General features: G+C 38.2%; 1 protein-coding gene across 6 annotated transcripts in view; it reads left to right on the top strand.

Moving 5' to 3' along the window:
• Positions 1 to 12785, top strand: part of LOC133994578 (RNA-binding protein Musashi homolog 2) — a 243370-nt gene that overhangs the window by 15592 nt on the left and 214993 nt on the right. For all 6 annotated transcript variants that reach the window (XM_062433898.1, XM_062433900.1, XM_062433902.1 and 3 more), the window contains exon 5: positions 353 to 394. In XM_062433898.1, coding sequence (XP_062289882.1) covers positions 353 to 394 — 42 coding nt within the window. The remainder of the gene's footprint in view (positions 1 to 352; positions 395 to 12785) is intronic.

Raw genomic sequence — 12785 nt, forward strand, 5'->3', positions numbered from 1 at the left:
AAAAATTCTGACAGCCTTTCAGTGTAGCTTTGGTTTGAGATTCAAAAGCCAAAGACATTCTGTATCACCACAGGCTGATTATGCAGCTTTTGTAAATCTAAATGGCTTAGAAAAATTGTCATTGTGAGTTAAAAATACCACATTTGAATCCATTAAATTATGAATATACTGTATATTACTGCTATAAAAATGCCTGTATTTATTCTTGACCACAGATGATTCAAATTGTGACTGGTTGGACATGGGCCCTAGTTTTAGACATATTTTTCAACACCTGTTTATTGCTTTTCACCCTTGAAATATCACAGCTTTTCTTTTAACAACAATGTTGCTATTCTTTTCTCATTCTCAGATTGATCCTAAGGTTGCCTTTCCTCGTCGCGCCCAGCCTAAGGTAAGAATAAATTGGTCACTAACCCTGCTCAAAGAAAATGATTATGTCTCATGTCACTACCTTACCTAATTTTGTGTGCTCACACAGCAGATACAAAGAGGCAGTGGTTGTCTGTCTGTTTTTTGTAGAGAAATACCTAGTCTGGCTCCATTGTTCTCACCTTGTCTGTGTTGTTTCACCAAACCAAAGCAATTAAAGTTGGATATATTAGACTTCAAGGAAATTTTCAGCATGAGTGAGGTTATGTTGTTTTTTTTGTATTACTGTTTTTATATCTACTTAATTGTTCCAGTGCTTCTATCATGCTATGCTTGTTTTGCATTTTATCCCTCATCATAGTTGTTTTTAATAATAAATTGTTTAGAAATTAACCCATTGCAGCAATGGGTGGCAATTTTATTCTGAAACTGTATAAAATCAAGCATTATTGTCTGTTTGAATGTTGTAGGCTATAAAATGTGAAACCATAGTTTTTATTTTTGTATTGGAAAGAGGAAAACATAAAATTAGAAAGTGAAACCAATATGCGATCTTGTGCTAGCTGTTATGTTTCTAAAGATGAACATTAATGTGTTATTTTTAGTGAGGAACCTGATATTAGCCTGACTGAATTTGTAAAAGGAATGATTGCTGACTCCTCATTGACAGTGATGAATTACATTTACTGGGTGAATTACAAGTCTATGGAGTTGTTTTCTGTAGGATTTGGAGTTGAATGAGATTGAATGACAGAAGTGATTTCGAAATATCTTTAATTGTGGTGCATGCATGTACAAATTGTTACAATTAGCATTGAAACAATGGATGATTTAAAAAAAAAAAAAAAAAAAAAAAAGCCTAACTCCAATCATGCGGTTCTTGTGTATTATCTTTTGCTATGGATTTTTCTCTTCTTGATTACTGGTCTTGAGCAGTTCTATTGACAATTAAATATTCAACGTGTGCAGATGGTGCTGTGGCATAGTCAAGGGCTTTGTTGACATGCCCTCTCACACCATCCCCCAGCATTTAATGTGCAGGCTATAGCACAGTACAGTGTAGTGCTATTCAGCATCTATATCAGGGTTATTTTCACCTCAAGCAGGTGAAAACCGGTAATATATTTTCTCCTTCCCATGCAGTGAATCTGACAGGCATTGTTTAAGAGTTGTTCAGGTTTCAAACGAGAAACTGCTAGTGCATACTTTTAAAGCCAGAGCACATGGTGACTTAAGGATATCAGCATATGGTTGACAAACTATCAGTGTTTCATATTTTCTTACATGGCAAGTATATAATTTTAACTTCCTCTGTTCTGAGCCTTGCTCATAAAAGTCTAAGGTGCCATAAAACAGCTTTTTTTAAGTGAAGGAGAAACTCCTCACTGTTGTGGTTTATTGTTGTTAATCTTTTTTTAAACAGTGCTTTACTCTTTTTAGCAATGACTCAGACAAGGTAATATAATATTTTGAGGTGCTTTACAGGACTTGAAGATATTTGTCATTCTACCTATGCTTGATTCAGAACCCAGTGAAACAATGACACCATAACAAAATTTGTGGCACCACAAAAGCCTTGTACCAATGATTTATAAAGTGGCTATAGGGCAAGCTTGTTAGAGAAGAAAAATGGTTGTATTGAACGTGGATTATAAAGGATCTTAAAGCAATGGGATTAGCCAGATAGATTAACATTGCATGCGTTTGTACTTTATGTTCAATTGATTTAAGACCTTTAAAAGAAGTCCCATTCTGAGGTTCCCATTTAGAAAGTCCTCTCTGTTTTGCATTTGCTCTCTTTTGTCCCTCTTCCCCCTCCACTGTCTGCCTGCCTGGCTGCTTATGCAGCTGTTGAATAGGCTTCGTTCTTGTTTAAAGAAGCTCGGCTTGGCAGGTGCCTCAGTGGCACGGGCTTCGGGGAGGAAATCGTGACGAGACCAATCAGCGTTAATTTTCTCACGGCTAACAATGACCTCAGAAGTAACCCTGCCAATGACCTCTCGCTGCTGAATGCTGCAGTATGGTAAAACTATACAGTATGTACAGCACGTAGAGTAATGCTGGAAACAGACAGGAAGTGAAGGTGAACACAGAGGACATTTCATTGTAAACAACTGAAGGTGTTTGCACCGGGATGACAGGATCACAGGAAAAACAACTTGTATCAGCAGGCATTACTGACATTGCCCTAAAACATGGACAGGTCCACTGTAAAGAGACATTCAGAAACAGATAGAAAGGACTCTGGCAGCAAATAATCATTAGACTATATTAAATTAGACAGCTTGAATGTAATGTAAATCTGAAGTGACATGTATGACAGTCTACTTGCTCAGATGATTTGTACAGCCACTTAATGTGAAACATTAGCATTTTTAAGGCCAGTATTATACCTGAATTGTAAGTTACTGTCATGATAAGACATGCATAAGTTCTTTTATGACAAATCCGTCACAGAGCACGGATTGCCTCTGCTTTTCCCTCTGCGTTCAAGAATCTGGAATATATTTGATTTCAGTAATCTATGTTTTTTTGTGGCCATCTGCACCGAAATATTTGTAAAGGCAAGGAGGGGAGATAACCACAGGTGCTGTTGATCAAAGAAAGCATGCTAAAGAAATGCAAAACCAGCGCACACACGTTACAAATAAATAATGTCACCCAACTGGAGCTTATCGAGACTTAAAAGTGAACGTTTTGCATTAGAAATAGGAGCTGTGCTTACAAGTCAGGTCAAAGTTATCAATGCAGACTAGTCCTCCAATATTCAGGGATTATGTCACATCTGTGGATGATTGACAGATGAGAACGAAAGGATTAAACAATGATGATGTGATGCAAAGTGTTTTATGCACATTCATTTATGCTTTGTCTCCTCCTCGCCATTCAGCCTGGCTGGGGTTAGCTGTGGCTTTGGCTGCTGAAAGTAGCTTAAGAATGCCAGGATTTCCACATAAAGGTTTTAGCATCTCAACATTCAGTTTCACAACAAGCCATTCTTGATCCACTCTCTTTATTGCAAAAAAAAAACAAAACAAAAGAAAACATTCATTGCAATAGATATGTAATGATTGCATCTGAGTTTATTTGTGAAATATGGATATGAATACAGATATGTATTTCTTTGTTTTGTTATTGAATTATTATTTGGCATGTTGAGAGTTTCCTCCAGGAAATTGGTTAGCTGATGTGTGATAAGTGCTTAATAATGGTCTAAAAAGTCTCATACTGCAACATGCTATTCTGATTAATGACTGCAAAGCAAGTGTACAATATGATTAAGTCTTCATTCTCTGAAGAAATGTAGTTCAGTTCAGGTAAAGCTAATATAAGACTTCAGCAAACAAAAATACCAATCCAACCTTTAAATCAAGGCACAGATTTTATATAAAGAAATTGTCACGTTTTTGCACCAGGATGACCCTGAAAATGGTCAAAGTGTGTTTTTAAATTCCCAGTCCTCATTTCTGCTGATTTTTTAAAACGCCCACACGCCTTTCAGTGGTGTGGCTGAGTATAGAAAGCGGTTAAGCAGACACAGATGAGATGATGCTGTTTCTTGCCGTCTGCTGGTTTGATATTTTCCAGTAAGGTTCATACTGAAACATGTAAACGAGGCCTGCTCTGCGTTTCCTGGAGAAATCAAAGCGACGGTTTTCTGCCGACATTGTTCGAGATTTACCACTCAACTGTCGGCGTCATTACCGCCGCTGCTGCTGCTGCTTTTGTTTCCAACAGTGGAGTCACAGACAACCATGGCATGTCCCAGCATGATTTTAATTGCCAGTGGGACTGTGGCCACTTCAGTGGGAGATGAGTTCTGATGACTTGTTATGGAAATTAAAGGAAGGAGCAGCATCCATTTACAGAGCAATGGGCGTAACCCTTTCCTCGCACCTCCATAAAGGGATTTGCCTTGTAAGCCATCTCGAACAGGTTGTCGCCTCCTCTCTGGCAGAAAGAAGACTCTATCTGTGCACAAATAGATGCAGGCTAAAGAGATGCAGCTGTGACAACACTTCTAGATATTCTGTTTATTTTGTTTTGCAATGACAGTCTTCTTTCCCAAAACATCTCCTATTAAACTGCAAGCGTTGGTGTCAGTGAGGAGGAAGGCTAACTGTGCTAGTGCATCGGTTGAGGTAATTCTGGGCTATCAGTCAGAAATAACATCAAAGCACTGTCCCAAATTTTACTCCAGCCTGTGACAGCTGTGACTGTGGCTTCCCTGTTCGTGGCCTACTGTTAGAGTTGCTCCATCTCTGGCAGCTGGGTCTAGCTGCAGCTCTCTCTTTATCTTATTGTCAGTCTTTGTCTCTACCTCTTGTCTTCCCGTATCACTCTCTCTTTATGCCTTTTGCCTTTCTTTTTTTTTCTTCTTCTTCCATGTCCTTTTCTCTCTTACATACGTACACTCTCTGCAACTGTCAAATTGATCAGTACTCCCACCACTTCCACTGGTCTGTGTCCCACATAGCTCTCTCAGGGACTGTTTGGCTTATGATTTCACCAGCAGAAAAGACTCTCAGGTGTATTATGGTTCATGAGTTTTGAAGTGTTAAATTTTAATGAAGTCTGAAAAAGACGCAGCAGGAAGTAAATACACATTTTTACCACTTTGCTTACTGTGTGGCACCTGTGTATACATACTGTATAAAGACCAGGTGTGAAGTTTTATATACAGGTTCAAAATAAACTTCATCTCCAATTGTTGTATTTTTTTTAACTTCATCTCTGAATCCTTCATTCACCCACAGTCTGTCTGTCTTTCCCTATCTGTGCTCTTTCTGACACTTCTTATTTAGTCTTTTAGGATTACAAGGCCTTGTAAATCCAGTCTTACACCTTGCTCAGTTATTTGATCTAGATTTAGCATTATGATATTCCCCTTCTCAAAATGATCCTTATTTTAAATGACACAGCTCACTGCTGGGAAAATGAAACCTCCGTAGCTGCCAGCCCCTTTGAATGTCCCTGTGAGTTTATTAAAAGCACCAGCTTCCCCGTTCCAACTCAGATCTGCACAGCTGCACGAGTCTGAAAGAATATTCAAGGACAAAAGTCCTTAATGTAGAACAGAATGCCATATCAATATCTTTGTTCAGCTTCACAGTTTATGACAAATATTTATCATGTGAAAGAAGATTATTTCTTATTAGACATTTTCTTATTTGAAGGAATTTTTTACTGTGCAGATAGCGCACGGAAGGACAGGAAGGGTGAAAGAAAGAGAAGGAATGTCATGAAGGCTATTATCTGAACCTGATGTCGCATTTCAAGGCATCTGGCACAGGTCTTATTGCAGTGAGCGACCAAGATGTCCAATTGAAAAGATATTTGCTGTATTTCTCCAAATAAATGCACTTCTGAAATGGGTTTTACAAGTGACACTAAATGCACTGACGTTTCACTGAAACCAAGAGACAGTCTGATAGTGAGCAAAGAAAACTTTGACCAAGACGATGGAAAAGTGACAAGCGAGTTGATGGGAATTCTTCACTGTCACTTTCCTCTCACCCCTGCAAAAAAACCCAAAAAGAGATGCGCAGCCAACACAAATAAACCCTCCTTTAGATGGAGGATGACACAAGGAGTTGTTTTTTTTTTCTCCTCCTGTGGGTAATGTTGGCTGTGCCGAAGCTGGAGATGGGTTTAAATCCCTGACCCGTCAGCTCCTTTGCTTTCAGTGGCCTCAGTGGAACTGCTCCAGATGAAAATGGGGCCAGAGCACAGACATATGAATGACTGTTTGTTTGTTGGTCAGACACAATCACCAACTGAGTGACCCAGTTAACGGGTGGTCAAAGCGATGCTCAGTTTGATTCATGCATGTTTTTTTTTGCATTTTACACACTCTTAATGTATCCTGTGTTCCCTTTTTTTCGGCCAATATTACTGCTTAAGTAGAAAGATAAATTATGTATAAATGTGAATGCTAGTGTAATTATTATTTTTTTTAACCGCCGATATAATATGGACACACACTTCTTTTGTTTGAATAATTGCTGGAGCGCCTATAAATGGAGTGTACATTTGTGTGATTCCTCTTTCCTCGGCCTCCCTCTTTTCTGCTCCGGTCTCCTTGGTTGCGGGCGGAGAGTAATTAGGTTTTCTAGGGGATTGAGGGGTTCTTACAATGCTTACCAATGGCAGCAGTCAGGCAGGCTAGTGCTGGCAGGGCAGAAAGGACAGAGGGCTGTGCAGGAGCCTGGCACTGCTAAACCTGATGCTGACTGACAGTAATGAGGACAGCCTGCTAGCCAGGATAGAGAGGAGAGCAGAGGAGAGGAGGGCATGGTCCTCCACTATACCTCTCAAGACCTCTTATCAAAGCCTCTGTATGTACGAGCACACACGTACACACACATAGATACCAAACAATGAGAGCACAACACACTTAAACACACGTTTAATGTGTAGGTAGACCAGAGCAAATGCATCACTGTGTTGTGTTATCAGCCTTATTTGGCTTTACTCATGAACCGTGTATAAAGAAGCCAAAATAAAATGATTTGTGGTCCATTCAAAAATGCAGCAGCAGCAGCTTCGGGATTTTCAGTTCAATACAGAAATAGTTTTTCATCCACCATTAAAAAAAAAAAAAAAAAAAAAAAGAAGCACATTCAGGGTTTTTCCTCAAATACATGAATACTAAATTACAATTAATATTTAAATATCTTGTGAGTGTGTGTCAATGTAGTTATAGTATGGTTAAAAAAAGTTTATTGCAGGTAATAAACAACAGTAAATAGGGTTTGGTTTTTTCGCCGTCTCTCATCAGAGAAGCGTCACTGACAATCTGCTGTAAGTGGCTTTGGTCAGCACAAACCAACAGTGACTCTGACCTTGGGCCCTCCCGCAGCCGTAGCAATAGACTCCTGCGCTGTCCCATATTAGTGCTGTGCGATGGTGTGACAGGTGGATTAGCCAGTCATGTTACATGTTTTTTTTTCATGATACCAACATCTTTTTTTTTTTTCCAATCTCCTTAAGTCTCCACCCATCCGACGTGGGGGAAGAACTGAGATTGAGAATGAAACGTTCAAAGTCATCACTTGAGGGAGTGATTTTTTTGGCAGCTGGAGAGGCCGATGAGGAATGCATTTCAAATTTTTTAACAGTGACCTTTTTGAGATTGCGTTTGATGCAATAGTGGGTATAATTAAAAAGGGACAGCCAGCTTAATCAGGATGATGAGTTCCATTGTGTTGTCAGACACCTCACCTTGCATGTCCAGTTTTGAATTCTCATTACTTCTGACCACCTTCACCTCTGTGTTTCTGCTTTCAAACCTGCTGTCTGGGATTTGTACCGAGTGAAATATGCCATCCGCAGTTAGAGCCTCAGGTGTTTCAAGATGGGTGCAATTATTATAGACGTATAGCTACTGTAGTACTAGTATCTCATACAAAGAAAAATCAATGAATCATATAGTATATGTTTCAAAAAATACACAGTTTATCTTTTGTAAAATTGTAAAATACATTGTGTGTCTTATCTGCTGTCACATAATTATTATCACATTCAAGCAGAAACATGCTTTTTTTGTACTGTAAAGCATTCACATACTACATATAAGATTTGAGTAACTATATTAGCATAATACCAAAGTGTAATACTGTATGACAGTGATCATAATTATGAACATTAAAATGCACAAACACCTGTGTTACTTGACCTATGTCACAGAACTTTTTCCTAGACATAATTTCTGTTGGTTCTCTTTGATCAATGACGTAGCTGACTCTTTCTTTTCTTCTTTTTTTTTTTTAAAAGAACAGATGCACCTTTGGTTAAATATGTTCTATTTTATGACTCAGCCTGTTGTTTATTTAGTTTCTTTTACTCCATCGACTCCAAAACAGTGATTTTTTTTTTTATGCGTCTGCATTGGTGACAGCCGCGGCCTAAGGCATTATGTTTTTGCGTCGTCTGTCTGTCCCATTCTCATGGCGTCATATCTCAGCCTTCAGGGAATTTCTTCAAATTTAGCAAGAACGTCCACTTGGACTCAAAGATGAATTAATTAGATTTTGTTGGTCAAAGGTCAAGGTCACTGTGACCTCACGTCCTTCCCATTCTCAGCGCTATCTCAGCAACTGTGGCACAAACGTCCACTTGGACACGAGGATTAACTGATTCGATTTTAGTGGTCAGAGGTCAAAGGTCAAGGTCACTGTGACCTCATGTTTGTCCCAATCTCGTGAACTTGATATCTCTGGAGGGAAAAAAAGACTACTTGGACTGAAGGAGGAACTGATTAGAATTTGGTGGTCAAAGGTCAAGGTCATTGTGACCTTACAGAAACACCATAACTGGACATAAATCAAGAATTCATATGCTAATTATGACAAAGTTTTACACAAATGTCTAATACGTTAAAATGACGAAGTGATGATATATATTATATCCAGATCATCTTCTTTTCACCTTGAAACTTTGGGAATTGTTTAGATCTTGTGTGCTGCCGGGTTGAAGATGAGTGTGAAACATAAACGTTTTATCATTTGTAGCTTCTAGCACTAGGGTTTGCACATATTATTCTCTTTATTATTTGTTTATCTGTTTAATTTATTTTATTTCTTTTGAGTCTGTATCAGACAAATATGTTTGATTATTTAGATATGGTAATAAGTAAATATAAATAACAATTAGGATTAAAATACATACATAAATAAGATATAAACACGCAGGAAATAAATAAATAATAAATAGTTGAATTATAAATTGGAGAAGGGGTAGGATTCAATAAGCGAATGCTTCTTCCTACTCCTTTTCAAACATGTTTAATCAATTTTGTTTTCCTTGTTTTGTGCGTTTGACTGTTGTTTTCTGTTATGTAAGATACATATATTTATATTTTTTCTTTGTTTTTGTTTTTCTACATGTTTGAAATAAAGCCTTCATTCATTCATTCATTCTTAGCAGCAACCTGCATATCTGAAACACCGTCTACTGTCATGCCTACAACACACACAAGTTAAATACACTGAATACCTTTTTTATTCAATTGCTTCAAAGTCATCATTACAATTACAATACAAGTCTAGATAGTCATACAACTTTAAAGTGATATTTCTAGTTTAAACCTAAAGTATATACAGTACATGTGTAGTATATTGGAGATAGCAAAAATAATGCTTTTTTTCATTTTTTTGTTGGACGTGTCTGTATGATTGGAGGATTGGCTGACTGGCTCACTCAAGTGTTGTGCCATGATTGGATCCAGTTGTCATTGTAGAGTAAGATATTGGAATCTCCCAGGCCAGATAGCTCTTTCTCACTTTGACGTTGTGTGACAGTTCATGCTCTGTGGTTATGTGCTGTCCTGTTTTTTTTTTCTTTTTCTTTTTTTTGGGGCACAAGTCTTTCAGGTTAAGAATGAATGATATTCCTTCAAGCCCATCAGGTTATTAATTGTGCCATTGTTGATAGTCGTGTGATTAATAGTGATAGCCAGTAGCTTTTGTTGCCTCTTTCTGGTGGAACGAGTTGTTTCCAACATGTCACTATATCCATGCTGGGGTTTTGAAGAACTATTCATCCTTTGAATTAATACTTTTTGCCCAGTGCTTGGATCGCATAACTAATTTGTTGTACTGGCGGTGTTACTGAAAACCTAGAGAGGGTGGCTGCTCCCAACCCCAGTCACCAGTGTGCTGGCTGTTCTTGGAAGCATTTTTGTTTTTTATCACACAGTCAATACAACATTATACATATCACGCTGAGTGATGCAGCTGTGTGATGGGTTTTCTTTTTGTTACACCCCAAAAATATCTTTACTAGAAGGTGACTGATGAAAATTCGCCGAAATTATTGGCTATTTGTTTCACTTCAACAGATGAGCCTCGATAAAAGATAAAAAAGGTCGACAGGATGTAAGTGTTTCAATGATATTAACATAAAACAAAGCACAAACCCACTAAAATTTTAAAGTGGTTCTAATACGGGAAAAATTGCTTGTGATAAGGATCATAAGCTTGATGATTTTGATATAAACAAGTCAACTGAAATCTATCCTCACACTGCATTTCTGAGACTTGCACCTGATGTGGGAGCCTCTAAAAGGCTACTGTTATGCTTGTACTCCGTCCAGGCTCTGCTTAATAGCTCCCAAACGGCCCCAGTGGCAGCGAATCTGCATGGTATTGTTGGTAATAGGAAGAACTAGATAGAATCTGAGGGATGAGCAGTAACAAAGCAGGGCAGGAAGGATGTGCAGAGTACAGACAGCCAGGCATGCTGCTCCACATTTATGGAGGAAACCCTCACCTGCTTTTCTCTGCAGCTGCATGTGGAGTGTGTTGCCATTCACTTCCATAATAATGTACAGTTTTTCAACCTACAAGCAGATGGAATAAAACTGGCGGCTTTGTTACCACCTGCTCTGAGCTGAAGTCGCACATTTATTTTTTAAAGGATAGCATGTTTCAGTGTGTCCCTTTTGTATGCTTAAAAAATATATGGTACGTATGTGAAAGACACAGTCTTCAATACTGAATACTGAATTACTGGATCTAAGTCGGGGCGCTAAAGAGCTTAGCTGTTCCTCTACATAATGCCTCGGTCCTCAGCTGTGACCTTTCTCTTCCACACATCATTCACGATTATACTGCTGCCATGTTGGCTCATGCCAATAATTTTTCATTGGAGGCAATGTCAGCCACATCATATTTTATCATCTGGATAAATTTGTGTTATGTTTTCATGTAGGCTCTCCATAATTTGTATTTGTCTGTTTACGTGCCTGTCCTAGAGATGAGATTTTGCATTTAATACAGCTCAGGAAAATAATTCAGATGTAGACACAATCTGGCCGCAGTGGAATAAATACTTATACCTATACAGTCGCTACAGTAAATGAGTTATGTGTAACATGAATAAATAACATGTATGTAAACAAAAATATGTGAAAATGTGTGCATGTGAGTGTGTTAATAGAATCAGTCATTAAACAACGAGTTTGCACAAAAAACGAAGCACCAAATCTACAGCGTGCCCACACAGACCGAGAGCAGGATGATTGCACAACAAAATACAAAATATAGGACAGGAGGGACACGTTATGAAAACCGATAATTTTATGCATGATTATCTGAGCCATTTTGACTTGTAACTAAATTATAGGTATTATTGTGTACGTATGAACATTTTTCCTATACAGATTTTTACAACCAAATATTATAGTCAAAATTAATGCTTTTCATGCTTAATGAAACTGCCTCCAGAGTGATGTTGTTTCCAAGTGCACCTTATGTATATACTCCTGTGCCTCCCAGCCTAGAAGTCATAAATATGACTTGTTATATTTGAGTGCTTTGGCTGCAAATAACAAAATGGACCTTGTAAAAGCAGTCATTTTTGCAGCTGTTTTATTTTATTTTTTTATGCTAAGAATTAAGCAGCATTGAGTTACTTTGTGCTGCAGCAGCAAAATCAACAGTAGTAAGTGCACAAGAGGCACGTAAGTGATGTTTAATTAATGTAATAGCAGTGTTTATTTTACAGATTTTTTTTGTTTTATTTTTCTAACAATAGAAGTAAACTCCTAGATTAGATACTGTTTGCACCCAATATGTAACAGTGCTAATTATCTCCATAGATTACCAAACAATAACAGACTAATCCATAACCTCCACACTAGTCCTGTGTCTTTTTGAGTCAGCGACCTTGTCATACAACTCAGTTTCTTTTCAGCCTGACCGCACCACCCACTCTTCTGATCATAAATACAAGCCACTACTTTGTAACAAAGACACATGTTAACTACTGTTTTAGGTAGGATTTAAATGCTCTTTATTTAATTGAAGCCAACACAGAACTGAAGTAATTACTGCACATTATCCATTGTCAGAAAAATATTCAGAGTTAATGTCAGTGTCAAGCTCGGCTGTTCACAGATTTGATTTATTGTGTCAATTGTGAGATTTCAATATTTCCAGTGAAAAATAATTAACTTTAAATTAGGTTTCATATGTCTCGGCAGCACATTTTCAATGTCTTATACTGGCCAATCACATCTCACTGACAGAAAGTGTTTTGCTCTGTTCAGAGGGTTTCACAGGGCAGCCAGTTTAGACTTTCATTTATGGTGGATCTGTCTGTGCCACATGGTGGGGGAACTCATTGCTTTTAAAGGGAATGATAATTTAATTGACTGTGATTGACACTGGCCCCTTCCACATCTACTGGTAATTTATTCTGTCTAATCCAGCTTCTTTTACGACAGCACTGCAGGTGTGCCACTGCTGCGCCAGCATCTTTGGCCCCTAAAATTACCAAAAATGTGTTCTTGCACCCACATGCTCTACATGGGGTATGACCATGAATTTGCACCCCCCACCTGTGCTTTCACCATAATTCATTAAAGGAAGACCCCCCTCATGGCCCTGTTTTGGAAAATGCAAAACTAA

The sequence above is a fragment of the Scomber scombrus genome, chromosome 14, assembly GCF_963691925.1.
Source record: "Scomber scombrus chromosome 14, fScoSco1.1, whole genome shotgun sequence".
NCBI lineage: Eukaryota > Metazoa > Chordata > Actinopteri > Scombriformes > Scombridae > Scomber > Scomber scombrus.